The 27,180-nt window shown below is 39.4% G+C and overlaps 2 protein-coding genes across 4 annotated transcripts in view; one reads left to right on the top strand and one right to left on the bottom strand.

The window, feature by feature from the left end:
• AVL9 (AVL9 cell migration associated) overlaps window positions 1–20,276 on the top strand; it is a 63,192-nt gene extending 42,916 nt beyond the window's left edge. Inside the window, exons 11-16 of the mRNA XM_006124037.5 lie at window positions 2,783–2,917; window positions 4,130–4,349; window positions 7,547–7,664; window positions 8,816–8,869; window positions 13,654–13,742; window positions 14,619–20,276. Coding sequence (XP_006124099.2) covers window positions 2,783–2,917; window positions 4,130–4,349; window positions 7,547–7,664; window positions 8,816–8,869; window positions 13,654–13,742; window positions 14,619–14,713 — 711 coding nt within the window. The 3' untranslated portion in view covers window positions 14,714–20,276. The remainder of the gene's footprint in view (window positions 1–2,782; window positions 2,918–4,129; window positions 4,350–7,546; window positions 7,665–8,815; window positions 8,870–13,653; window positions 13,743–14,618) is intronic.
• KBTBD2 (kelch repeat and BTB domain containing 2) overlaps window positions 17,946–27,180 on the bottom strand; it is a 28,614-nt gene continuing 19,379 nt past the window's right edge. For all 3 annotated transcript variants that reach the window (XM_075921769.2, XM_006124039.5, XM_075921770.2), the window contains exon 4: window positions 17,946–26,980. In XM_075921769.2, the coding sequence (XP_075777884.1) occupies window positions 25,445–26,980 (1,536 nt within the window). In that variant the 3' untranslated portion in view covers window positions 17,946–25,444. The remainder of the gene's footprint in view (window positions 26,981–27,180) is intronic.

Here is a 27,180-nt window from a genome sequence, read left to right as displayed (position 1 = left end):
ATGTAAGTTTAGCATGTTTGTGACTATATTTAATTATAACTTGTTTTAACTGGAAAATTTAGTATTTTTTTTATTTATTTCAAAAAATCAGATTTAAATAAATTTGGTTTTTTACATTTTTTAAATCATTGATTTTTTTTTATTCACCCTGTAAATAATATATCTGAGATACACTGATGATATTAAGTTGATTACTCTATATCTGACCTATCAATCCTCATCCTTAAAGGAAATCTGCACAATACTTTCAAATGAAACTGGATTTACATCTTAATTACAACTCTCTATAACCCACCAACAAACTCTTGCTATGTCACCTTAAATGTTCCCTTGAAATACATGTTAATTACGTATACTAAACAATCTGTTCCATTTTGTGTTTAGCTGTGACACCCTGAGTAAATTTCCGAGATCTGTATAAGATCTAAAGCTAGTCTCTCTCACCAACAGAAGTAGAACCAATGAAAGACACTATCTCACCCACTTTGTCTCACATATCCTAGGATTGAGTCAGCTATAACACTGCATACAAACAAATGCAAAAATCATGTTAACTTCAGGTCTACTAGAAGTATCATTGTAAAGGCAGAAAGCAGTGTTATGTTTTGCGGTTGGTTTGGGGTTTTTTTGTGGGGTTTTTTCTTTTTTCATTTAGTAAAAGGAGAAAATCACTATTGGGGGAAAATGCTTAAGATTTTAAAGATGGGTTAAAATGAAGAATGGAACAATTTAAATTTAACTAATAATATAATTTTAAATGTTTATCTTCTACCCCACAAAGGCATTCATTCTCTCATAAAAGTTTAGCTAATGAAATCAAAGTAAAGGACTTGAAATTTCAGATACAGCCGCTCTCCGAGTTACGAACGAGTTACAGACCAACATTGGTCCGTAACTCGAACTGTTCGTAACTTGGATCCCATAGAGTTTCATGGCGACCGCACTGTTCGTAAGCGCGGATCGCCGTTCGTAACTCAGATCTGCATTTAGGACCGCTTTGGTCATACGTGCGGATGGTTGTAAGTAGAGGTGGCCGTAAGTTGGGGAGCGGCTGTAAACTAATGTTTAGGGATGTGCATCCTTCAATAACTTCAAGATTGTGTACTCTCACCAAACAATTTAATTCATTATGAAACTGTACTCCATTTTATACCTATCAATTTTTAAATCAAGAATGGATGTTTTAGTAAGATACACTTTAATTCAGGGAAATCCTATAACCTGTTTTATATAGGAGGTCAGACTATATAACCAGTGGTCCCCTTCTGTTTTTATAATCTGTAAATCCCTTTTGATAGGACTATTTACAAGTTAGTTTTCTTGGTTTTGTATCCTTGTTCAGTACTGTGGAAAGAAAGTTTAGTGCATTAGACCAAAGTTGGATGAATAAAATTGTGCCAAAAGGTCATGAACTGGCTTAATTGACCATTGGGTAATGTATTTTCTAGTATAAAAGAGCACACACTACAAGAAAAAAATAGGTTATGGATTTTTTTTACTATTTTTAGTGACTGCTATCTAAGAGCAGATGTTCAACTCATTTACTCCAATGTAAATCAGAAAACGTCATAGTTCCGTGATGAGTTTATAATCCAGTCTCCTTTTTATTTTAAGTGGTAAAGCAATTTTTAAAAAATTTAACACCTTCTCTGGTTGTAAAAATTACATGACAAATATTACATTGGCAACATCCTTAATTTTTTTTCTGGGAACCTAATGCTCCAGGGTGATAACTATCTATCCAGACTGTTACCCTTTGACAGTGATGGCTCAGTTTAAGTTGTTAGTGTTTTGGATAGTGATCTCTGTGTGTAATGGAGAAAAAAGGAGTAGTTGTATTCCTTTCTTGCATATGTTTCAAATTGTCATGTACTGCATGCTGATTGATGTACATTCACTCTTGTTTAGGCCAATATGCCTGCAGCCCGTCTGTTACAGTTAGTGAAAGAACTACACAATGCTTTATGTAACTGAACAGCTGGAATTGGGCTAGAGTTTCAAGGGGTACATTGATTCTATTTTAAAATGAAAATTATAATACTTACAGCTGTATCACTAGAATTTGGGTGTAACCTACATCAAAGACTTAGACATTTTTAAATAGCAAATTTTCCTGGAAAGCATTGATATAATTAGTATCATAAGAACATAGCGGTTAAAAAGCACAGAGCTTAGTCTTTTTCTCCTCCTGCTTTCTTTTTTTCCTCCAAGGAGCATGTATATACTCACGAAAAGTTATCCCTGGAGCCTGAAAGTCTGTCCCTGAAAAATGTGGATAGCTGAAGTGCAAGAGTGTATAACAGTCCTGGCAGCATATTTAAGTCCTGACAGTAGATACTCTGCTGTGGAAAAGAGGATATTTTCTCTGTCCATTCCGTTCTTGTCCTTCTTACTGTGCGTGCCAAGATATGAGAATTGGATTGAGATCACCAAATTCATTTCACATTTCTCAACCCAGTTACAATCTGAAGGCTGTTTGGCCTAGATTTCAACCAGTCACATAACAGTGAAAGCTGTCATGAGCCATTACTAAATATATTCAGTTTCTGTGAAACTGTGTTTTGCTTGTGTTTGCATAATGTAGCAAAGCAACATTAAACTCTGGTGGCAGTTTGGCTAGGAACATGGTGCAGAGGGCAATGTTCTCTCTCTACAGTGTTGCTCTTGATTTCATTTAGCTGTTGGAAGAACTGGCAATGTGGGTAGCTACAGTAAGATGGATCGGGGAGGTATTTTGCATCTCCCTTTTCTTACTAATCATTTAACATTTCTATTATTTTAGGGTTACCTTTGCTTGCCATACATGGCACTGCAACAGCATCACCTCCTCTCTGATGTAACAGTCCGTGGCTTTGTTGCGGGAGCCACCAACATCCTGTTCCGTCAGCAGAAGCATCTAAGTGATGCAATTGTGGAAGTATGAATTCTCTTCTTTTCAACTTAAAAAAAATGGTTGTCTTATGAATGTGTTTGTCAAAAGAAGAGCCTTTGATTGCTAATGAAGTTGTTAAATAAATACATTATTTTTATTATTTGCATAGTGTTGGTACCTAGAGTTCCAGTAATGAACCAAAACTCTATTGTCCTAGACACTATACAAACACACTATAGAAAGCTCCTATTCCAGAGAATTTTCCTAAACGCTTGCTTTTAAAAATCTTTTGTCAAAAGGCAATATAAACAAAAATATTCCTAAACTTCCAGTTAGGTTCACTGACATTTTCTGTACTTGGCTTAAAGTGGGTAACCAATCAAGTTTTCGTGATCTCAAGGGAAATTGACCGAATCAATTGTGTGTCCAAACGAGCTATTCTGAAATAGCTATAGTGCTGTAAATTTACAACTTATCTTCTTCTTATTCTGGAAGAACTTCACCATGTAGTCAAGCCCTTAAATAAATAGAGAAAAAATTCACACCTATGATGCTAGAATTCTTTACACTTTCATTCATATAAATTATTAAGGTTTTCCTTATTAACTTTGTTCACTTTGAAAAATATTAATAAGTTTCTGGTATAATACATTATATCCAGTGTTTACAGTTTATATAATATTTTAAGAGCTCCATATAGCTCCTTGTTGTCATGACTTATTTTTTCATAGTGAACTTTGATGGCTCCCTAATATGATCTTAAAAATAAATATATATGATTGAGAAACAGACCACTATGGTAGCCCTAATATGCTCTTCCTCCAATGCATTTATTTATATTTAAACTGAAATAAAAAATGCCCAGACCGAAAACTGTAGATGCCCTAGGAATTCAGTTTACAATTACATAATTACGACCACCCAACAACATTAAATAATCATGTGCAGGTAGCAAGTTAACACAATCAACCAATAAATCAGTGTCTTGGAAAAGCATCTCTAGAAACATACCCTATCTGAATGTATCCAAAATCCTCATAAAGAGCTTTTCCCAGGAAGATCATCAGGTTTAGACTACTTCAGACCGATATCTTGTATCATGAGAACAGGTGAAGCATAATTTGGTAATCAGTTTCTCCTTACCTTTGATTGTGGTTATAGGTGGGGATGAATTAGTCATTTGATCAAAAATAGTATGGTTATGTATTCTAAAGGTCTTATTTGGACTGTTTTTTCCCTTGGGATTATTTCAATCAGATAGAGGAAGCCCTTGTACAAGTCCATGACCCAGAACTCAAGAAGACCCTGAACCTCACAACTGCTGACTTGAGATTTGCAGACTACTTGGTGAAGCATGTTACTGAAAACCGGGATGATGTTTTCCTTGATGGCACTGGCTGGGAGGGAGGAGATGAGTGGATCAGGGCTCAGTTTGGTGCCTATCTTCATGCACTGCTTGCTGCTATGCTACAGCAAGGTACATTCTGGTAATCTCTTTAGGGGCTAAGTTGAGGATGGGTAGGGAAGGCTGGATGCTTAGTAAATAATTGTTTCATTGCATTTTCAGTTTGGTTCATGCTCATCCTTTATCTGAGTTGAAAATTTTCTTTTTTTTTTTAATCCCTTGACTGTTGTAACTAATTTCATGCTTTATTCTATGTTGTTAACTTTCAAATGATTAACAGACTACTATATTCCCTCTTTGTTATCTTGGGTATTTGTGTTTATTTCCCTTACGCTGTCCTCGTAAAAAGAAGTACTTGTAATCTGTACATATAGACATCCTGATAATTTAGGGTCTCTTTGTGGACTTTAGCTATTCCCATTAGTTATGCAGAATTTATAAATTCTCTCTCTCTAAATCTTTTAGGAAAATGTTCTGTTTGCCCATTATTGACCCTTTTAATTGCCCTCCCCTTCATAACTCTCAGTTGACAGCCTGAAACCAATTCTATGTCTACTCCATGATGCTCCTTAGGCAAATACTGTGTCATGGTTCACTTCAAACATTGATATATTAAGACTTCTATGTTCTCTGTAATTTTATTTGAGATGATTAACTGTTTGTGGCATAACATACTTTTCATGAATCTCATGATCTAAGTTCTCTATAAGATGTGCAGCAGGGCAGCCGTGCAGCTACTAATTGAGCCCTGCCCAAAGGTTTAGGGCTGCCATGCAGAGAGTTTCCTGGCTGGGGAGAGGCACTCCCTCAGCAACAGAAGCTCCCCGCTCCAGATGAGCGTGCTGGTAGGGAAGGGAACATAGGGAGGGAGGGAAGAAGTATGTGGCTAGGATGGGAGGGAGCAAGAGGGGGTTGAGTTTGGAGTATGCAGGAGAGGAGAGTTTTGATTACAGAGATCTGATTACAGCAGCTGAATTTGCCTGCAACTTCCTATGAGCTTTCAGGGCTAGGAGAGAGGGACCAGACAGCATGGGGTAAGTGGGGAAAAGGGGTGGTGCTGGTGTCTGTGCAGTTAGGTGGTGAGAGAGGAATGTTTGTTTGGGATGTCTTTAACTTGTTTCCATCTGGGCTGCAAGCAGGAGGAGTCAAAACCTGTCTGTCTCTGTGCAGCAGCCCTGGTTGGGCTCCAAAACTAGGACTTTCTCCTCTGCAGGGCTGGGGGAGAGCAGATTTCATGGAGGCTAGGTGGGGGAAACGGGGGGGTGGGTTGTTTGAGGTGTCTTAACTTTTTCCCATATGGACTCTGTGGGGAGCAAGAACCAGACTGTCTCAGCACATTAGTTCTAGTTGGGTTGCAGACATAGGACTCTCTCCTGGGCTGGGGCAGGCTGTATGGGGATGGTGACAAAATTTCAGATGGGTTAAAAGCTTTTAGGCTGCTTTTGAATACTGGAACAAAAGGCCTAGCTCATGACATTTGCATGATTACTTTTCAAACAAAAGAATCATTTACTTTCTTACCATAAGCCATTAACACCTATGTAAACTTTAACATATTTTTTTTTAGTGTTGTAGATATCTGCAAACTCTGATCTTAATGCTTTTTAAAAATCCTGTGTCACTAGTTAATACATGGTAAATACATGGTAAATTGTTAAAACTGGAAGAACTGGATCCTATTTAATTTGTTTGGCCTTTCAATTGGAGGTGGATTCTGGTCAAGTGCTCTGGGGGTTTCTTCTCTTTGAGTTAGTGATACAAGGAGAAAGTTTCAAACCAGAACTTTTATCTGTTTTACAGATCTCTGTTCATTTGCATAGCATGGACCCTAAACATTCCCCAGAGAAAGTGTATAAGCCTGAGCAAATGCCTTTCACTCTCCTTTCCAGTGTCAGTAAATATTTAAGTTAATATTTTCCAGGAGAGTATGACTATTTCTAGTTGACTCACGGATTTGTTTAGCATCTTAAAGCTGTACATATTTTTTAGGCTTTTACTTAATGGCCATGCCTTTGATTTAGTTATATAGCCATTTGCGGTATGCCCCATTTTGATGTGTTTACTAGCTTGAGTTGTTAGGAAGGATGCTAATGCATGTACTCCAAGCGTAGTGTTAGTTTTCTTTATTTGATTTCATATTAAATAAACATCTTAAGCATTATTCCTTGTTAATTATCCCTTGTTTTAATATATAGTCTTTCATATCCGTGGACTGTTTAAAATATATATTTTATACTTAGTTTTTTTGTTTGTACTGGGACACACTACATCTCCACGTACAACCTCAATGTTGGTGGTGCACATAAGAAATTTTAACCCACCCAAAAGAAAATTCAACTCACCTAAGGATGGAAAATGTAAAGGGAACACTGCTCATGATAGATTTTGCTTTTCCCATCTAAATATTGTAGATCGATGTTCTGTATTTAACATATTGTTAGAGACATTAGTATAACAAACCTGTAGTATTTGATAGTTATTCATTAATTCACACTTTAGTAATTCTGAGCTTCACCCTTAAATTGAATGTGCAGTTTCATCTAGCACAGTAAAGTAGGATTCTGCTATTAGGGCAAGACTAGCCCAGATGATGATTCTTTATGATTGTTGGGGTACCCCTTTGACTTCTTCCCTGCTGTTGGATATTGCCTTGCAACAGTGCTAGGCCACTTACTTTCACATTCAGACTCTCATATAGTAGCACAGTGCAGTTTGGGTTTTAATATGAGGACGTTAAACAGCTTGATATAATCAAAAAGTAAAAATACTGTTTTTATTCATATTAGTGGGGGGGGGGGTTTATTTAAGTTGTATCTAAACTAAGTTGTCAGAGTTCCTTTAAATGAATTTCTTGGTTGTCTAAACTCCATTTTCCTTTACTTAACTCTGTGTTGTGCAGTGGCATTTTTTCAATCCCAAATTACAGAGCTTGTTGCTTTTTTAATGCTTATGGACCTGGAACCAGGACTGGCCTTACCATGAGGCAAACTGAGGAGGCCGCCTCAGGTGCCAGACTGTAAGGGGGTACCATTAGGATCCAGAGTGTAGAAAATCATGTCTGCTGCTGGTGCAGCGAGAGGGTATGGGGGCATCATTTGAGCTTCCCCACCTCAGGTGCCAAAATGTTGTGGACCAGCCCTGCCTGGAACCCCGTGTTCTCTGACAAGAATTGAGGACATTTCTGATTTCTTCAAAACCTCCCTTTTGTTTCTTTTTCATCCTTAGTGCATTGCTACAGGTTCATTCACTTTCTGTCTTTTATTCATCAGACAATGAAAAGATATTGTCAGACTTTGGAACAGCATTTGTAGCAGCTTGGAAAAATACACACAACTACAGAGTATGGAACAGCAACAAGCATCCTGCTCTAGCTGAGGTAAATTCTAGGTAAGACACCAATTTCAAAGATAAGGGGGGAAATAAAGATTGTATTGTGCTGTTCCTATATGGAATCAGAGAGCTTTTGTGGATGTTACGAGGTTCACTTTTACTGCTCCTCCCTACAGCCTGCATGAGGCAACTGTGGGAAATGTTGAGAGATTTATCACTGCACTACTGGAAAGAGAAAAGGAAGTAGCTTTTTTCCTTTAGACCAGGAAGTGCAGGCTCTCTTTGATTACTACAAATTGGACCTCCCTGGTCCAGCACTCCTGGGACCTGAGCAGTCTGGAACTAAGGAGTTGGCTGGACCAGGGGAGGTCAATGCTCCCCTCCTGGCCACTGGCACTGCTCCTAGTTGCCAGCCCCATGGGCTCCACTCTTGTCCAGCAGAATCCCTTGCAACTAGAGGTTGTGCCTTCCTGGCCCAGCCAGGGCTCCTGCCTGCGGCTTTCTAGCCCCAGGCCCTGCTGCTGGCCCAGCCGGGGCTACTTATTCCCTGTCAGCTTCCCAGCCACCCCTGGCCTCCCTCTCCTTAGAAGTTTTATAGTCTCCTGGTTCTTGCAGATTTTTGATTCCTTCTAGATTTCCAGGGAGCAGTAGCAATATAGTCATTTGACAGTGATGTTGTTGGTTCAGTGGTTGCATTCTTTGTGCTTTTTTCACTTTTAAAATGGACTGAGCAAATGCACTGTACTTTAGGTTTCATTTGAAGGTTACTCAGTAGCTTCGGGTACAGAGTATGGCAGCATGCTGCCTAGAAATAATTAAAACGTGTACTCCATACGTTACGTTGGCTGCTGTTTGAGTTAATTTTATGGCTTTGGAGGGGTGGGGGTAAATCTATGAAGCCCTAGATGTCAACCAGACACATTGCTTCTCTCATCGTGCCTCATATTGATATCAGGAGGAATGTTTCAGCTGTTAGCTTTTATGAAGTTTGAAAAGAAGATGGAAACATGTCTCATTTGTAGATGGATGGCAGATTGTAGATGATGTCATCAAAATCCTACTGCTGACTCTTAGGTGACACCAGGGACAGGTGTAACTAGATATTTTCTTTGTTTCAGTGGAGGACAACTTGCAAATAAAGCCATGCAATTTTTTTCATTAAGGAAAAAAATGACGAAACAGTAACACTGTAATTTTTCCCATTCCAGCCACCCATTCCAGGGCCAGTACTCTGTATCGGATGTAAAGTTAAGATTATCACAGTAAGTATATAATACTTTCACATTTTATTGCCAATAGCTAAATTGAGACTATGTAGATAAAATCAAGATTCTTCTAGAGACATGGGAATTGACCCTCTTCACAAAACTATATGCTGCACTCTAAGGATGGGCCATGTACTTGAGAGTGTGAAAAATATTTCCGGTATAAGTCTTTTCATGTGTGTGTACAGTGCCTACTACAGTAGGTCCTTGATACTTTTATGGTGGGGGGGATACCAATCATAAATAATTGATGGATTATTAGAGCTGTATTTTCCATGATGCAATATGTCCTCTTGCTAACCCACTTATTAATGTTGACTTGTGAGTACTGTAATCCAAAACTTTAAAAACATTTCTAGTACAGTGATTTTTGTTTTGTTTTATTCTGTATTTCTTTATTTAAACTCTGGGCCAGATCTTCTGCATAGTTCCACTAATTTTTAAATCCACAGAGGAGCTGGCCCTTTAAATCAAATTCTGTCTGGCAGAAAATAATTATAAAATTGATGTTTTGGGGTTCAATGTTTGTGTCCCTAATTCAGCTTTTTCAGTCTTAAAGTAGAAATATATTTTCTATAACCTTCAGCTTCAAACATTCAGCCTGGAGTCTAGAATTAAGCTCACTTCATTCCTGTTCTTGCATCCATCTGCTTTTCAAGCCTAATTCTGCTCTCTGTTACGGCTGTGCAATCCAATCTTCAGTGGAGTTTTATTGATATACCTCAGGTCAAATTTCAAGCTTGCAGTTGCAAGTTAACTATCAGTTCTGATGCATGAGCCTCAATAGATAAAGCCCTCTTGCCTCTGCTGGTCCTTGAGCGCATATACGGTAGAATCTCAGAATTATGAACACAGGTTACAAACTGACCTGTCAATTATATACCTTATTTAGAACCAGAAGTATAGGCAATTAGGCAGCACCAGAGACCAAAAAAGGCAAATACAGTACATACAATGTTAAACAATGTTTTTAAAAAGGGGGAGTTATGAACAACTTGCTTTTACTGCAGGAGAGGGACAATAATTTTTGGTGGTGGGGGACCACTCCAAGAATTTGGTAAGTGGTCAAGGGCTGCACTCTTTTATGATATTACTTGGAGGAAGTGTGGGTTCTGGGTTGGAGGTTGGATGCAGAAGGGAGCTTGGGGCATGGGAGGGAGTATGGGATCTGGAGTGGAATTTGGATGAAGGAGGTGGTTGTGACCTGGGTCAAAGGACTGGGGTGCAGGAGGGAGCTCAGAGATTGGGCTGTGACCTGGGATAGAAGGGGGTTGTAACATTTGGAAGGAGACTGGGGTTCAGAAGGTGATGGAGGGGTTTGGGCTTTGACCTGAGGCAGGGGATTGGGGTGCAGGATCTGGGAGGGGGTATGGGTGCAGGAGGGATGCAGAGGGTTAGGTTATGTGGGGTAGGGGCAACAAGTGAGAGGCAGAGAGTTGGATGGAGGGAGAGGCAGGCTTTCACCTGGAGACGCTTACCTGAGTGACTCCCAGCTAGCAGCTCAGCAGGTTCCACAGCCAGGCTCCCTGCCTTACATGTCCTGGCAGGCTGCTCAGAGCAGCTGGTCATGGGGCCATGCGCATCTGTGAACAGATGCAAGACTGGGGGAAGGGTACTTTGCACACTGCCTGTTCTTCAAACAGGAAGTTCCCATTGACCAGAAACTGGCCAGTGAGAGCTGCAAGATTGTGCTGTGGGCAGGGGCAGTGCATGAAGCCTCTCTTCACTCCCCCCTTCTCCCAGGCTTGCAGCTATTTACAGACAAACAGGGCCCCACAGCTGACTGCTCTACGGGGAAGGGGAGGGAAGGAGCCTAACTAAGGCTGGATCCAGTGGCTTGATGGGCCAGATCCAGCCCATGGGCCATATTTTTGCCTGGCCCTATTCTACTGTGTGTGTATAATAAGAACGGCTGTACTGGCTGAGACTAATTGTTCATCTAGCCCAGTATCCTGTCTGCCGACAGTGACCAGTGCCAGATGCTTCACAGGGAATGGATAGAACAATGCAATTTTGAGTGATCCAGCCTCTGTTGTCCAGTCCCAACTTATGGCACTTGGAGTTTTAGGGACATCTGGAGCACAGCACTGTATCCTTGACCATCTTGACCTACCCTCCATGAACTTCTTAATTTCTTTAAACCAAGTAATAGCATAGGCTTTCACAACATCTCATGGCAACAGACCCACAGGTTGACTGTGTTTTGTCTGAAGTACTTACTTTTCTTTGTTTAAACTTTTTGCCTATTAATTTCATCAGGTGACCCCTAATTCTTGAGTTATGTGAAGGAATGAATAAATAAATCTTCCCTATTCACTTTCTCCAAACACTTTCTCATAGATCTTGTATCATGCCGTGCTTCAATCTCTTTGCCAAAATGAACAGTTCCACTCTTTTTAATCTCTCATGTGGAAGCTGTTCCATACTCTAATAATCTTCTATGCTCTTCTCTGCACCTGTTCCAATTCTAATATATCTTTTTTGAGATCAGACAACCAGAACTGCACATAGTACAGGCAGTCCCCGGGTTACATACAAGATAGGGACTAGAGGTTTGTTCTTAAGTTGAATTTGTATGTAAGTCGGAACTGGCTCCAGATTCAGCTGCTGCCACTGAAACTGACCAGGGGCTGACTACAGGAAGTGGGAGGCAGAGTTGCTCTGCCCCCAGCTTCCTGGAATCAGCCTGATCAGTTTCAACAGCTGCTGAATCTGGAGCCTGGGACAGAACAGCTGGGGCGCTGCCCGGTAGGTTCCCACAGGACCAACCCGGCAGCACCCCAGCTGCTCTACCCGAGGCGTCCAGCAACAAAAGCCTGGTCTGCTGGGGGGGGGGAGGGGCGCACTAGCTGCGCCCCTTCCCCCCCAGCAGGCCAGGGAGACCTGAGCAAAGCCACCCGGGTGGCGGGACCCCCGCCGCCTGGGCAGCTTTTCTCCTGTCCCCCTGGTCTGCTGGGGGGGTCCAGCAAAGCCGATGGACCCCCCCAGCAGACCAGGGACACCCGAGCAAAGCCGCCCAGGCGGCGGGGGTCCCGCTGCCTGGGCGGCTTTTCTCCCGGGCAAATGAGCAAAGCCGCCCAGGCGGCGGCTTTGCTCGGGTGTCCCTGGTCTGCTGGGGGGCGTCCAGTGGCTTTGCTGGACACCCCCCCCCCCCCCCCCAGCAGACCAGGGAGACTGGGAGAAGCTTTTCTCGCCCCGGAGGACACGGGTGGCGACCCGCCGCCCGTGAGCTCTGGGGCGAGAAAAGCCCCGTTCATAAGTGCGGATCCGACATAAGTCGGATCCGCGTAAGTCGGGGACTGCCTGTATTCAAAATGTGAATGCGCAATGGATTTATAAAGTAGCGTATTATATATTTTGTCATCTTAACCTTTCCTAATGGTTCCTAATGTTTAGCTTTTTTTACACTGCTGCTGCACATTGAATGGATGTTTTCATTCAATCCATGATTCTAAGATCTTTCTGGAGTTGTAATAGCTAATTTATTACATTTTGTATGTATAGTTGGGATAATTTTTGCTAGTCTGCATTACTTTGCACAAATCAAGTTTGAATTTCATGTGCCATTTTTTCACCCAGTCACACAATTTAGTGAGATAGCTTTATAACTTTTCACAATCAGTTTTCGACTTCATTGTCTCGAATAATTATTTGCAAATTTTGTCACCTTACTGTTCACTCTGTTATCTAAATCATTTATGAATATGCTTAAAAGTTCACATCCCAGAACAAATCCTTGGGGGACCCTGCTATTTATCTTACTCTGTTGTGAAAATTGTCAGTTTATTCTTATTCTTTGTTTCCTATCCTCTAATCAGTTACTCTCCAGGATGGAACCTTCCCTTTTGTCCCCAACTGCTTAGGTTGCTTAAGAGCCTTTGGTGAAGGATCATGTCATAGTTTGTTTACCCTGCAACATAAATCCAGGGTTCCATCTCAGGCTCAAGCCTCTCACCCCTTCCATCTAAATGCATGTTGGACCCAGAACCCTACAGAGGTCTGAGCCTAAATCAACCTTATACCAAGGATTCAAGTCCAATTACCTTGCAGGATAAATGCAGGCCCATTGGACATGTGCTTTGAGAGTTTGTCAAAAATATCCCACAGGCCAACTTCCTTTGTCCTCTAGACAGTAAAATTTGGCATACAATCAAGTTTTCCTACTCTGCACTATAAACAAGGTTACAGTTGGGTGCAAAGAAGTATGGGATATACGTGTTTGGACGTAGGCCCCCATACTACCATGTAGATGCTGGAGCCCCAGGCAGGAACCCAGAGTTAAACAATTCCTAACCTGGGATTACAAATGAACATAACCCTAAGTTGTTAAACCCGGGGTCTGCTAACTCAAGTTGGACTTAAGTTGCAATGTAGACATACCCTGAAAGTCCAAGTACATTTTATCAACTGTACTGGCTTTTTAACAAAGCATGTAGACTAAAGATACAATTTTCAAAGGTACCTAAATGTAGATGCTGTAAAATTTTGTCTTGTAATCTACAACAGAAACACTTTCCACAAATGTCTTTAGGTTTTACACCAATGAGCACAGAGTGGTCCGCAAAGAGGAATCTGTTTCCCTTGATTCCTGGCTAACTGGCAGAATCTGTTCTCCCCTTCTTCCACCATGCCTGACACATTAATATGTGTAACTGGTCTGTGGTGGAATGATTAGATGGATCTGAATCTTATGAGTTTGTTTACACTTAATTGATAGTTTTGTCCCTTGAGTAGGTACTGAATCAGTTAATTATTGCTCTTTCAACATTTCCCTTGTTTAGCTCTGTCCAGAACAGCGAACGTGGCAAGAAAATTGGAAATGTTATGGTCAATACCAGCCGGAATGTTGTGCAAACAGGAAAAGCTGTAGGTAAGAAACTGGTTTATAGCCAAGTTGAAAGAGTTTACAACTAGCTAAATACTGCAAGCATGATATGTCATGGTGATTTAATAGTAGTGTATTGCATTAGTATAGTGCATTTTATTCTAATGGGCTTTGCAGATATATCTACCCATCACAGAACAGCAGACACCTCTGGCCAGGGGAGAGGTGGAAAGGCTGACAGGTTGATAAATTGGACACAGCACATTGCACAACAGTATGGGGAGGGGATACTTTAGAGAAGGGCACTAGAATAAACTTCTGTTTAAAGTCAAGCTTTTCCCAGAGCAGATCTCTCTTAAAGGTTTCAGATGGAAGATTCTTCATCTACAGTAAATGCTTAATGCCGGATCTAAAGACAATAGAAGTCAATAGAAAGGTTCCCATTGACTTCAGTAGACTTTAGATCAAGCCTATACTGTTTTGATTGTCCAGTATGACCTCATCAGATGGTGAGAGCGACCAGTTAAAGAGCTTTATAAGCACTTGTTCTCTTATGGCTTTGCCAAAATTTCAGAATGGAGGTGATCTCTGTGCTCTGTCTTTTTCTCCCAAGCCTCTGCTGCTAGTGTTCTGAGATGAGCTTTGGCCCCGAGAGCCTTTTGAGCTGGGACCTGAAGACGCCACCTAAAGACTATATAATTATCACTGGCTGGCACAAACCATATATTCTAAGATGCCATCTTTAAATTCTTGTGTGTCTGGATATTTACATTTTAAATTGCTGATTAAACCACTGATGTGTTTGTAGTATTCTGTGGTGTGTTGTATATGCAAAGAATATGGTAAGGGATATTTACTATCTAAAAAACTATATTAAATTTTCATGACTACCTTTTTTTCTCTTTTTTGTTTATAATGCAGGTCAGTCAGTAGGGGGGGCCTTCACAAGTGCAAGATCAGCCATGTCTTCTTGGCTTTCCACTTTTACACAGTCAACACAAGGCCTCGGGGACTGAAAATAGAACACTGGCTTTGCACTCTGCTGTTGGGTATTTCTCAGCTGTACAAAAACTGTTCCAAAATGAATTATGGAGGCTGCTTCTTAGTCGTGAAGGACCAAAATTTGATGTGTTTACAGACAGAAGTGGAATGAGTAATCCTTTGGTTTCCTAGAAGTATGAATGTCTCCAAACAGAGTATGAAGAATAGCATTTAAAGGTCTTTCACAGTACATTAGTTGTTTTTAAATGAGTACTTCTATTTAAATCTGAGCCTTTATACTTTAGCAAACAGGGTTTATTACAGACAAAATGATAGGTTTGAATTCAGATTTGTACATTTTGGATGGTGAAGAGATCTGTATAAATTATCTGTATTTTACAATTCAAATAGTTGAATGTTTGTTGTAATGTTTAATAGAATGAAGCAGTATAATAATGCTGATTCACATTTTAGGTTGGATCTGAGGGCATGCCTGTGAAATTAACAATACAAGCCAGGTTGAAACCCTTCTTAGTCAAGCTTGCTTTCAGTTCCAAAGTAATTCAGCCCTGATGTAGACAAACAGTTTTCTGTTTGTAACTTTCTTTTCCCCGTCATATACGTGCATTCATCTGTATCTAACTTTCGTCTCTGTACATGCAGAAACAATTGTGCAATCCATTTCTATTTGATATTGTCCTCACTCATTTCATAGGGTGGAATATGAATACTAATTAGCGTTGCCACTATACTTATAAGACCTTGGAGAGATTTCTTTACATCACTCTTTAGGGAAACATCAACAAAATAATTGGTTCTCTGAGAGCAAAAATTAGAGCCATAAGCAACTCTGTGCAGACCTCTGCTACTTATAAACACAGTTTGTGTGTGTCTGTATGTATGTATGTATGTATATACATACAGTGTGTTGAAATTGTCCCTAAAACTAACACAGGAACTAACAAACTCTTGAATTCTTTTTGTTTCAAGGCAGGTTGTGAAGACCCTTCTAAATAAATATTGGCCAGATAGACGACTCTTTCATTTAGTCAAGGAATATACATTTCACAGAACTGTTTTTGCATTAGGAAAGAGACATCTCTGTTATAAGAATAACAGCAGTTCAGTAACAACATTAAATAAGATAGCATAGCTGTTTGTACTACTTGGTGTGATACTCCTGTATTTTATATACACTGTGCATGTGTTGTAATCTATATGGGTACATATCCTAAACCTGGAGTATTTCTTGTTTTTTCAAACGTAAACTTTTCTATTTCTTTAAATGATATATACCTGCTAGAATCTCAAGATGTTACCTATTAGCATACTTTCAAATTTGTATTTTTTAAATTATAGTAACAAAAAAATCCACATTAATAATGAAGAGAGCCTCATAGCATGAAATCATGACACCAGAAACATCAATGTGAATTTTACCATTCACTTCCAAAGGGCCATAATTTCCCCCACTGTTATCTTGGACATCCCTATCTTTTGTTGTCCTGTATGTAGACATGGGCTGAGTTGGTTGCAGTTTCCACTAGCTCTTCACCTTTCAATAAAGAATATCTAATGCTCCTTATGCAGCTCTTTACATAAGGAATTGAAATTAACAATTTATTTTTTAAAAGCTATTGAAAGCCATGCTTTCATCTACCAATTATTTTTGCACAAACTTTTTTGTTCCAGTATTATTGTTGTACATTAAATTACAAATGGAAAAACATAGATAAAACTGAAAGCTCACAGCTACATGAGTAATTTCCTTTTGAAAAGCAAATACTGTCTCTAGAAAGCTGTAAAACTTTTTTATTGCTTGTCACACCAGCAAACATCTATCTTTTATTGAAATAGAACTGTCACATAATAAGCGTAGGCTATGTTGCTTTCAGACAGTATATATAAATTTTGTTCTGTAATTTCTACTGCAGTATTTTGGATATTGTTCAACTCTGTGCCCTCTTGCTTTCTTTTCTCTGGTTCAATTTTCTCTTAGTAGATGCTTCCATCTTCATAGAGACTAGACCATACCCTATGCTACATACATATCTATTTGATAAAGTTGGTTTAGGTGTATAATCAAAAAAAGCTTTTCGTGGCTCCTAGTTAGTGGCCACTGAATTTTTCCAGTTCAGCATGCAGATTAGAAAATAGCAATTCGCTATTACGAGATACTGGTGAAGCAGTAAACAATATAAATACTCTTAGCCTCTCTCTCTCTCTGGTAGTTGAAGTTTTTCTTGTAGCGAAGACAATCTGTGGCCTCTGGAACATACGCATTGCAATGCAGTTTAAAACAGGAATTTGGCAAGTAGCTAAGATTTACAGGTACAAAGTGTAGAAGCAGGGCCTCTACACTGTATGTTTTTTTTAAACAACCTTGTCTGTTACTGCCATTCCTCCATCACTTTCCATCCCTCTGATCCCATCTCTTGTCTCGCTTCAAGAACAGGAACTCAGAACTTCTGAGGACTGGTAAGAGCTCTTAATTCAGGTGCCTAGCCTTTGCAAAAGCAGACACCCACCATGTGCTGCTCTGTAGTGGGACTTGCAGTGTTCCTGGCTCCCGCTGTTGTTTGCACTCTTACTCTAGGACAGATGGCCAAAACATTCTCCACCTCCCTCTGTTTGCCTGTTGTGGGAATAAGGGGACCGGTTTCATCAAGAGTATTTTCCTTTGTCCTATCCCTCAAAAAGATGATCCAAGTATAACACTGACAGCATTCATTTTTGCCAGAGGGTGAATGATGCTCAAGTAATAAGAGGAAGCTATTGTGGTATTTATCCTCTTTCAGATGAGCTTCCTGCTAGCAATTTGGACAGTATCTGTCAGACTTCTTATAGTGAATATTAGTGAAGTGATAATAGTATGCGCCTTTGAACAGCCACTTGAATTACTTCTGAGCATTAGAGCATGCAGCCAACCAAATTAACATACAAACTATACAAGCGAATAAGTCTGTAAGCCTCCTTAAATTAACAGTTGTAGTAATCAGTCATTCTAGTGAATCTTAGACAAATTCCAGAACTATATTCCCACACTTCTATTTATTTACATGTATTAAATACCCAGTATAAACATAAAATCAGTCAAACTAAGGAAGTGATACCTCATCTTGAAGAGCTGGAGAGCTTTCTTCATTGCCTGGTTTCTGGGGCACAGTATAGCTGTAAAGACACTGCCTGTGATGACTGAGCTGTGACATTGTCATTTAGCATGTCTGGATGTCACTGTACAGTTTGTTGGCTCTTTGTGATTCCTCTTCAACATTTTCTCTCTTCCCACTCCCTGGCTGCTTTAGTGCTCTTGTACGTGCCAAAAAGCATGGGAAGCTGTCCTGCCAATCCTACCTATAGGATTCTGTATGTGGGTCATATAGCTCCTAAAGAGAGAGACTGAGTATGACTGACTTAAATTCTGATTAGACTCAAATATTCACTTTATCAGTCACTTGATGTTATAACTTTAAAATTGTGTGCATCTGACATTAGGACATCTTAAGTGTTACTGTATTTTAATAAATGTCATTTTAGAACCAATCTTCTAGTGTATTTCACTCATTTCATCATAAGTACAGTGTTTTAAGCGACATTATAATTTAAGCTTAGTATTTTATCTAAATAAAAATATCTGATTTCAGCCAAAATTATTAGCGAAGAAACTAATCTGTGGCAGTATTTAATTATAAAGAATGAAAGTATAAATGCAATTTTAAAAAATAAAAACCTGGTATTGGATATCATATACTTTATCTGGTTGAGATTTTGTATGAGGAGCTTAGAAATAAATATATTAAGCCTGTTTAAAAGCTTTTACTGTTTGCTCAGAAAGCTGTTTCAGTGGACGTAAGTACAAATACGTATATATAAGTAATTTAATGAGATTAACAGTTGGCACACTGATAGCTGTGCATCATTCAGTGACTGATCTTAAGCCATTAACCTCTGAAACTGGTGAAATATGATTTTTGCTGGTTATTCTTGTAGTATAATGATGCCAACTTGTGAAACTAAATAGTTAGTTTAAACGGACTATAAATTAAAAATTGGTTTTGCAAATTTGGTGCAACAGAATAGTTAAGAATGATTTTTTTTTAATGTAAATACTTGTTTCATCTGTTTGTGAGCTAGTATTTTTTCCAAGTTTCTACCTATCACTGAAATTGTTGCATCCTGTAAAAAGCTTTTCCTTGAAGACATGTAAAATAACTTTAAACTAGACAGTCTCCTGAAAATTATCTTTAAACAGCCTCACAAAAATTTCTTATTAATGCAGAGAGAGATCATTGAGCATTTTAAATATCTTGCCAAAAACAGGAGGCTCCAAGACCAAGCCTACACTAAAGGGGAAAGTTGACTTAAGATCTGCAACTCCACCTACATTAATTACGTAGCTGGAGTCCAAGTATCTGAAATCGTATTTTAGCACTGTTCACATGCAGGAGATCAACAGGAGCACACGCTCCCATCAACTTCCCTTACTCCTCGTGAGGAGCAGGCTAGTGGTGCTGATGGGAGCACCCTGGCAGTTCAAATTAACGTGGCTTCACTAGACCTGGTCATTCGAAACCCAGAGGCTGACTGCTGCAGCTTTGATCTTCTCTGTAATGTAGACAAGGCCCAAGTGACTAATGAGTACAACTTGCACTGGGTTGGCAGCAGTAATATTTTCCCACTCATTTGCTTATAGAACATTAAAGGTGTCCTTTTTTTTTTATTTCTTTAAACATGCTAAACACTCCAATCAAGGTAAATCATCAAGCCATTTTCAAAAATATAGTTTTGATAAACTGAAGTCCATTAGAAAGGGGAAGAAAATAACTTCCTTAAATAACAGAGTTCAAATCTGAGAGAGATGCATGCATAAATAAGTAATATTTTGTAAAATTTTGTTGCCTTTGTATTTGTCTACCTTTCTACTGACTACACCTGAAAGAAAATCTATATTTAAACTGTGTAAATGACAGGGTCATAGCTTGTTTTCCAGAATATTTATAATTGATGTCTTGCATGTATTATTTATCTGTTTCTAAAATGTGCAATAATGAAAATGTGCACCTGTCCAGTTTCAAGCCAGAAAAAATTCAATACTCTACTATAATTCCTTGTATTTCAAGTTTTCATAGAGAGTCACTTCATGGAGACAAGATAAAGTGCTAAAGTTTTTCAATGCTAATATGAAATGGAGGTTGACCAGAGGACTAAAGTGACTCTTCAGATTTTACAGTCTGAATTTCTCATTTGTTATCAGATACAGGAAGTAGTTTATTAAAGAAACATTCTGCAAATTATTGTAAGAATTCAGAGTCATTTGAACAACTGTCAGTTTAAATCTGATCACTTTATGGGGTATAAAGTAATATGTGCTATAGTATAAACCAGTTAACATGCGTAACATCTGACCATAAAACAGTTTAGTATTCTTTGCTGCTATTGTAGACCTTGTAATTTTAACAGGACATTTTGTTGAATCCTTTATTTCTGTGACTATTTTAAAATCAAGTCATGGCCTAATCATATACTGTGCTGAAATGATTCCATTGTATATTTTGTTCTAAAAGTGATAGAAAATAAAATTGCTCTGTTTATGCCCTTCTTGAATACATTTTTCTTGTATTTACGAAAGCACATATAATATTTGTATTTACGAAAGCAGATATAATTATTGTGTCTTTGGGAATAGTAGAGGTCTTCTATTAAATCCTTCTTGTCTGAATCTACAGCTTTACCACTTCCTATTTTATTTGTATGCTTTATTTAGGAAAAAGGCATGGTGACCAGAATTTAGATTGCTACAGAAAAATGACAAAGATGCTTTCATTCACGTTATACAGATATTTTATAAAACTAAATATTGCCCAGAAAATTTAATCTTAAATTGTACTCTCCATTATATGAGCTTTCAATTTTAATCTAGTTTTAAAATGGGCAGAGACACATAGGAAAAAGTCAGAAGGCACCATGGTAAGTGTATTGATATTAGTCTCTTCTACTTTCCAAAGAAACTGCCTTCAGCCTCCTCTCTCATTATGACTAATATCCTGTTGTAAATGTTTAGGTTTCTGATGTTGTTGTGCCTGAAGTTGATTAGAGCAAAGTTGCTGTCTTAAACTTTAGTGTGCTTTGCCAGTATTGGCAAAAAAAGTGGTTAAATATGAAAGAATATGGCAAATCTGCCAACATAATGTGATAAGTGTCAAGATTTAGCTTATTGCAGTCCAAGTTAACCTTAAACCCCAGATGAGATCATCTCCATAGTTGCACTTCACATTTATTTTAAAAACACCATGCATATATTAAACTTCAATGCACCTTTAGGAATCATTGAGTATCTAAAGTAACTTGCATAGGAGTGTGCAGAGCTGGGATTAGAACCCATCAATACTTGATTTCAAGGTTTTGCTCCCTCAGCACATCACTATGAACCGGGATATTTTCATAATGGCAACTTTCCTCTTTTTACAACTGAAGAATATTTTACTAATTTGTGTTTGTTGTGCATAGATAACAGTGTTTGGCTGCATTTGGTAAAGTATATATAGTGTTGTGTAACATCTAATTTACATTCTTCAGATGACTTGGGAAATAATGAACCATGCATTCAGCACCCATACTAAGCGTAGGAATACATTATTTTAAGATTTTTTTAACAATGCTTTACCAGCTCACTTGTCTTCAGTTGAATAGTCATAGCTTTGTTCTATATTATGAAATGTGACTGACACTGATGTACTCATTTGCTGAAACAAGATGCAACTCAACAAATTTTGCATTACAAAATACAAATAAGACAAAGCCAACCATAAGGTTGGCTAATCTTAAGAAACTAGCCAATTAGCTGATCATAAGACGGGATTTTCAGGTCTCTCCTCCACGTCCGTCTTCTCTCCTGAGCCTCTAGTCTCTCTCTCCTCTCCTCCTACTGCCTCTCCCTCTCTCTCAGCTTTACTCCGCCTTCTGCCTCTCCTGCCACTTACTCTGTTTCTCTTCTCTTCCTGCTGTGTTGCTCTTGCTGTCCTCCGCCTCCTGTGTGTCTGCTCTGCTTTCCTCCTTTTGAATTAGGGGCCCTTTCCTGACATCAGAGACGGATGTTCATCCAGGCCCCACCCCCTGGCTGTTCCCTCTGGGCAGTGCTGTTGCTTCCCACCATGGCGCACGGCTGACTTCTGCGCCACTCAGCCAGGCCGCCGCGTGGGAGCAAGCAGCCGTTTAGGCCCAACACTCCCCATGCAGCACCCCCAGTGCTGCATGGGGAGTGCGGACACCAAACGGCCACTCGTGCCTCTTACTCGCCCAGCTGAGCGCCACAGTGGGAGGCAACAGCGCAGCTCAGAGGGAACAGCCAGCTTTTCAGCATTAGAGTCAGACATTGGGCTTGTGTGTGTGTGTGGGGGGGGGGGGGGTATATATACACACACACACACACACACACAGTCTTCTTGCTATCCTGTATCCTTCAAGGAATAAGGGAGAAATCATTTCAGTGTTCCTATTTCTTCATTCTGTTGGCCCTTGCATCCACACCTCAATATTGTTTTGTCCTAGTCCTTTGTCTTCCTCCCAAATCTGCTCACTCTTCTGGAGATAAGTGCAGACCATAGCCTCCTTTTCAAACTCTTGGTCAGTCCTGTAGGAATCTGGTTTTAGAACAAGTATTGGGCAAAGTGGAGTCTGAATTTTTCTTAAACTGGCATTTGAGATAAATACATACCTATAACAACTGCAAGCCCCATTAACTGTGCTTAGCCAGCTGACCTCTCCTTTCACCACTACAGTAGGCTCTTTAAGACCTATACTAAATAGCAGTGGATTCCTGGTTAATTACAACAGGAGAAATGTTAAAATTGAGCCAAGTTAAATATAGAATTTCATATCTAGTCAATTGGAAAAACAGTTTCAGCTAGTACTGCTTGCCCTACAGCTGCAAAGCTTTTAAAAATCACTTTTTTTAAATTAACTTCCCTGGTTGAATCAAGGTGTAAACAAGTTGAAAACTCGCCCTGTGCAAGCACTAGATAAGAGGAAAGAAATCTAGCCTCATACTTACTTCTAAGTAAAAATTTCAGGCAAGTATTTGAGACGGTTTTGTGTGGTATTACAATTAGTGAAAGTCTGATGTTGACTGTAAAGTACCATCTATTACCTTCCTACAAAATATTTGTCATGTCTTAAACTACTGCATTGCTCTTAATAAGCACCTGGTGCCTAAGAGACATCTGACTTGACTTCTCAGATTGCCAGCCCTGTTGAATTGAGATCACATCTTTTTTTCTTTTCTTTACAAGATAAAGTACATTTTACTGCCCTAATTCTACCATTCTCCTTTGAGTATAGATTCAATTTGCTTTAGGCAGTAGAACCTGCTGGAGAATCTTCTTTTATTGATGCATTGTAATCTCTCTCCCAGAAGTAGCGTGATGAGTATTATGTTAGACTGAACACTAACAAGATTTTTAGAATGTCCCAAGCATTTGTCTCTGAGATCCTATCTATCCCTCAACCAAAGACAAGATTCTGGAAGCAAATTCCTGGCAGGGTAAATGGTGTAAGGGGGAGGGGTTTGGTTGTCAAAAATTAGTCCACCTTCTGTGCAGGTGAGGGGCTGCACAGTTTGGATGGTCTCCACCTCAGAAGACAGACCACTGTCCTCAAGGAGGCTATAGTAGTCTGGAAGAGGTTAAAATGACTGCAAAAGACAAGGTAAAAAAACAAACTCAAGTTGTTGAGAAGTTAAGCAAGGAAGCCAGTGATTGATTGAGAAATTACTGAATTGTCTATAGCTAGCAGTCTGTATGCCAAACATGAGGAAGTGGAATTGTTCATTGAAGCATAAATTTGAGTGAGCTAGTATTATTGAAACGTGGTATGAATCACATGATCAGAATGTTAAAATCAATAGCCCTAGCCCATTTAGGAAGACTCAAGTGTGCACATTGGAGTAGGTGACACTATCAAATTGCATTACCAGTTTGAGCTATGAAAAAACTGGGAGGGAAGTTACCTTGAACATTTATAGAACAATAACTAAAAGCTCACTATGTAGTAGAGAACAAGATGACCACCTCCTATGCATCTATCTATTGAGTTACACGTGACCACGTTGTTTGTAAGCGCAGGTCACGTTCGTAACTCGAGGACCTCATTTACAACCACTCCACAGGAGCTTTGGTCGTAAGTGCGAACAGTTGTAAGTCGACCGTTCGCAACTCGGGGAGCGGCTGTATTGCTATTATGATGCATACATTATTTCTTGAAATTTAGACTATTAATTAGGATTCTACTTTTCCAGATCAAGGAGTTTATCCCCTGACAGTGGAACTTCTGACTGAGCATTTTATAGAGATTTTTCCACACAACTTTTCCTTCTTACCTTTTATAAGTATTACATGGTGATTTGGTGCAAGTAGACATGGATTAACTAATTTCAAATGTCAAAACAAACTTCCACAGTTTCACTGAACAGGTAGAGATTTCCAACATGCATGTCCCGTGTCGTTAACTGCCTTTAAATAAGCTAACTTTCCATCACCAAACCAATGCTGAAAGTAGAGAGATTCATAGCTATACTCTTTCCCACCACAGAGAACACCAAAACTCATTTAGATTCAGTTTTTTTAATAAATTAATGTCATTCAAAATACAGTGCCAGAACATGATGCAGCTGAACATGCTAGTAAGGTTGTAATGAAGCACCTGTGTTCATGTTAGAATGGCGGCGCCCCGCTACTGCTAGTGGTTCCTGGGATTAATGCCAGAGCAGCACTAGTCATCTGCTCTCCTGCACACAGCATACAGAATATTCCTGAACAATTCGCTCCCCTCCAAAAAAAGTAAAAAACCTGATAGCTACGGGATATCTATACACAATCACACTACAGTAATGCTTGTTATTAAATTAACAAAAAATAAAGACCTGGTTAATCCACACTAAAACTTTGTTTTACATTGGAAAAATACATCAGCAGCAGGAAGTAATATACATGAGCCAATGTTACTGTAATACAGAATGTGGAGGCATTTATGATTAAAACTCCACACAGACCCGCACTATGAGTGGCTGGCAATTCCTATTGCAAGCCCAGCAATTTAAGTCCACATCTGGTAATCCACCAGCTGCTTGGAAGACCTGTATTCTAAACAGACAGGTATAAGTTAGTGAAAATAGAACACATGCACCTAATATACACCTTGACTGAACCTGCAGCCATTTTGCCCTGCATGTTACCATACAATGGAAGATCTACCCTTCCTACCACAGGTAGATCCATGGGATTTGTTTATTCATTTAAATGGCATTACTATACCAATATGGAAATTGGTGTTAAGTGCAGCACATTCCATTACTTAGGCCACGCAAATTATATAATGAGCACTATAGTAGTATATCCAGAAGTAGTTCAAATATAACTGGAAGATATTTTCAGTTTTGACATACCATCCTAGCAACAGTAACTGCTTTTGTAATTTTTCTTGAACTGAAAGTTCATAGGACTAGAAATCAATTCTTCAGACAGTAGTCAGATGCTTAAGCTCATGATATACATACAGGTTTCTCTCAATTATCAGATAGTATCTCAGATTATGGAAGCATATCTGCTTAGAGTCACTGGTTGATACTGAATGACTGCAAATGATAAGTAGGGCATAAAAATACAATTATGAAAGACCGGTTTAATGTTTTAATTTCCAGCTCTGTTCTTTCATTAAAGTTTCATTTCAAATAAGTGAGCCCAGAAGCAGGTGTGCAGTCTTTAAGTGGGGAGCTATACAGGTGGTAGAGTAACCATTTCCCCATCCAGCTCAAACTCATCAGCCCCATCTGGTGAAAAGAGATAGGTTGGAGGTTTCCATGGGGACTCTTCAAGACAAGATGGATACAGCTTTCCCACAGTGCATCGGAAGTCTTTTCCTAAGTCCCAGAGCACACGTTCCGATATATGCTGTCGTAGAGACCACCGATCGAGCTCCAGATCATATTGGTAGGTGGCGTACTTGGCTCTCTCGTTCATGTGAGTTTCTCGTATAAAGACACACAAAGAATTGGAGATTACAACAGCTCTAACACAAGGGTCAGAATACCGCTTGGCAGGGATATTAGCTGCCATTCTCCATTCATTTTTATTCACATCATAGACTTCCACAGTTACAGAAGACCCATCTACGGTGCTAGTTGGGAGTCTTATACCAGAATTGCTGCCAATATGCAATCCTCCAATATAGAATATTTTGTCACCAAAAGCAGCAGCAGAAGCAAAGCATCTACTAGTTTGTCTCATAGCCATTTCTACCCAAGCATCCGACCTGGGAAAATAACAGTACATCAAGTTGTGTGCCATTACATAAATGCAGTTATGAACAGCTACCGCTGTACTCCACTGCCATGCACAAGGCAACGGGCTTACCATGGTCCATTCATCTCTCTCACTATCATATCTTTCAACAGTTCTTCTGTTGAGTTCTCCGCCTACGCTATCTCCTCCAATTGCATAGATGTATCCTTCACAGCAGACCAAGGAAGGCTTTATACGAACAAAAAGCATTGGAGTCTTTGGAAACCAAGTGTTTTGCTGTGCATCAAACCAGTAAAAGCAATTCACAGTTCTGAAGGCAGCCTGAAGTTTGCTAGTTTTACTGTGATTGGTTTTTGTGTTTTTCAGAGGAACTTGGCCACCTGCTATATAGATATCATTATCAGGAGTTACAAGTGTCCCAACCTTATGCAAGTCGGCAGGAGGGTTGCAAAGCTTGTAAACTTTTTCTGCCTGGGGGCTGTAACAGACAGAAGAGTAAAGACTACCAGGATTTTCAGCAGCAGCTTCAATGAATATCATCATCTCCTCTTTAGTCATACCAAGTCTTGGTTTGAAAAATTTGGGCATAGATTTGTATAATCCTTGCACCACCACCGATTTATCATTAGGTGGTAATCCTTGAAACCAGGCTCTCTGTGTTACTTCTGAAAGTGCATCAATTCTGATTTGGCTAAGAACAGAGGACAAATACTGTGATCGTGATTCTGTGTTGTATTCCAGCCATAACATAGCAGCTTCACGAACTGTCTCCTCTTTTTCCACATTTAAATTGTCACTGCTTAAAATATCTACCAGCAGATCATGTGATAGTTGCATGAAAGAATCCTGGTGGTATACAGCGGTGAACTTGTGCTCTACCATTCTCTTAGCACTTTGTTTTAACTCTTCACAGCTGAAGAGATCCGCAAAACTTAATAATCGCACACAGTTCTCTGCATTTATTTTTTTAATTAAATATTCTCGACATCGCTGTAACACATCTTCTACCTGTAATGAAAAAAAAAAGACCACTTAAAGTACTAGAGACAAAGACCTATTGCTTTACCTACCATTAAGATGCAAGAGATACAAAAAAGGAAGAATAACTGCACTGACACTACTACAGACTGAACTTCTCTAGTCTGGCAAATTCTGATCTGGCAGCACGATTGTAGTTAGCTGGATGTCCACTTATCATGGGTGTGGCC

Source organism: Pelodiscus sinensis, chromosome 2 (genome assembly GCF_052426305.1).
Source record: "Pelodiscus sinensis isolate ZL-2025 chromosome 2, ASM5242630v1, whole genome shotgun sequence".
In the NCBI taxonomy this organism is placed as follows: Eukaryota; Metazoa; Chordata; order Testudines; family Trionychidae; genus Pelodiscus; species Pelodiscus sinensis.
This window is presented reverse-complemented; position numbering and strand designations above follow the sequence as displayed.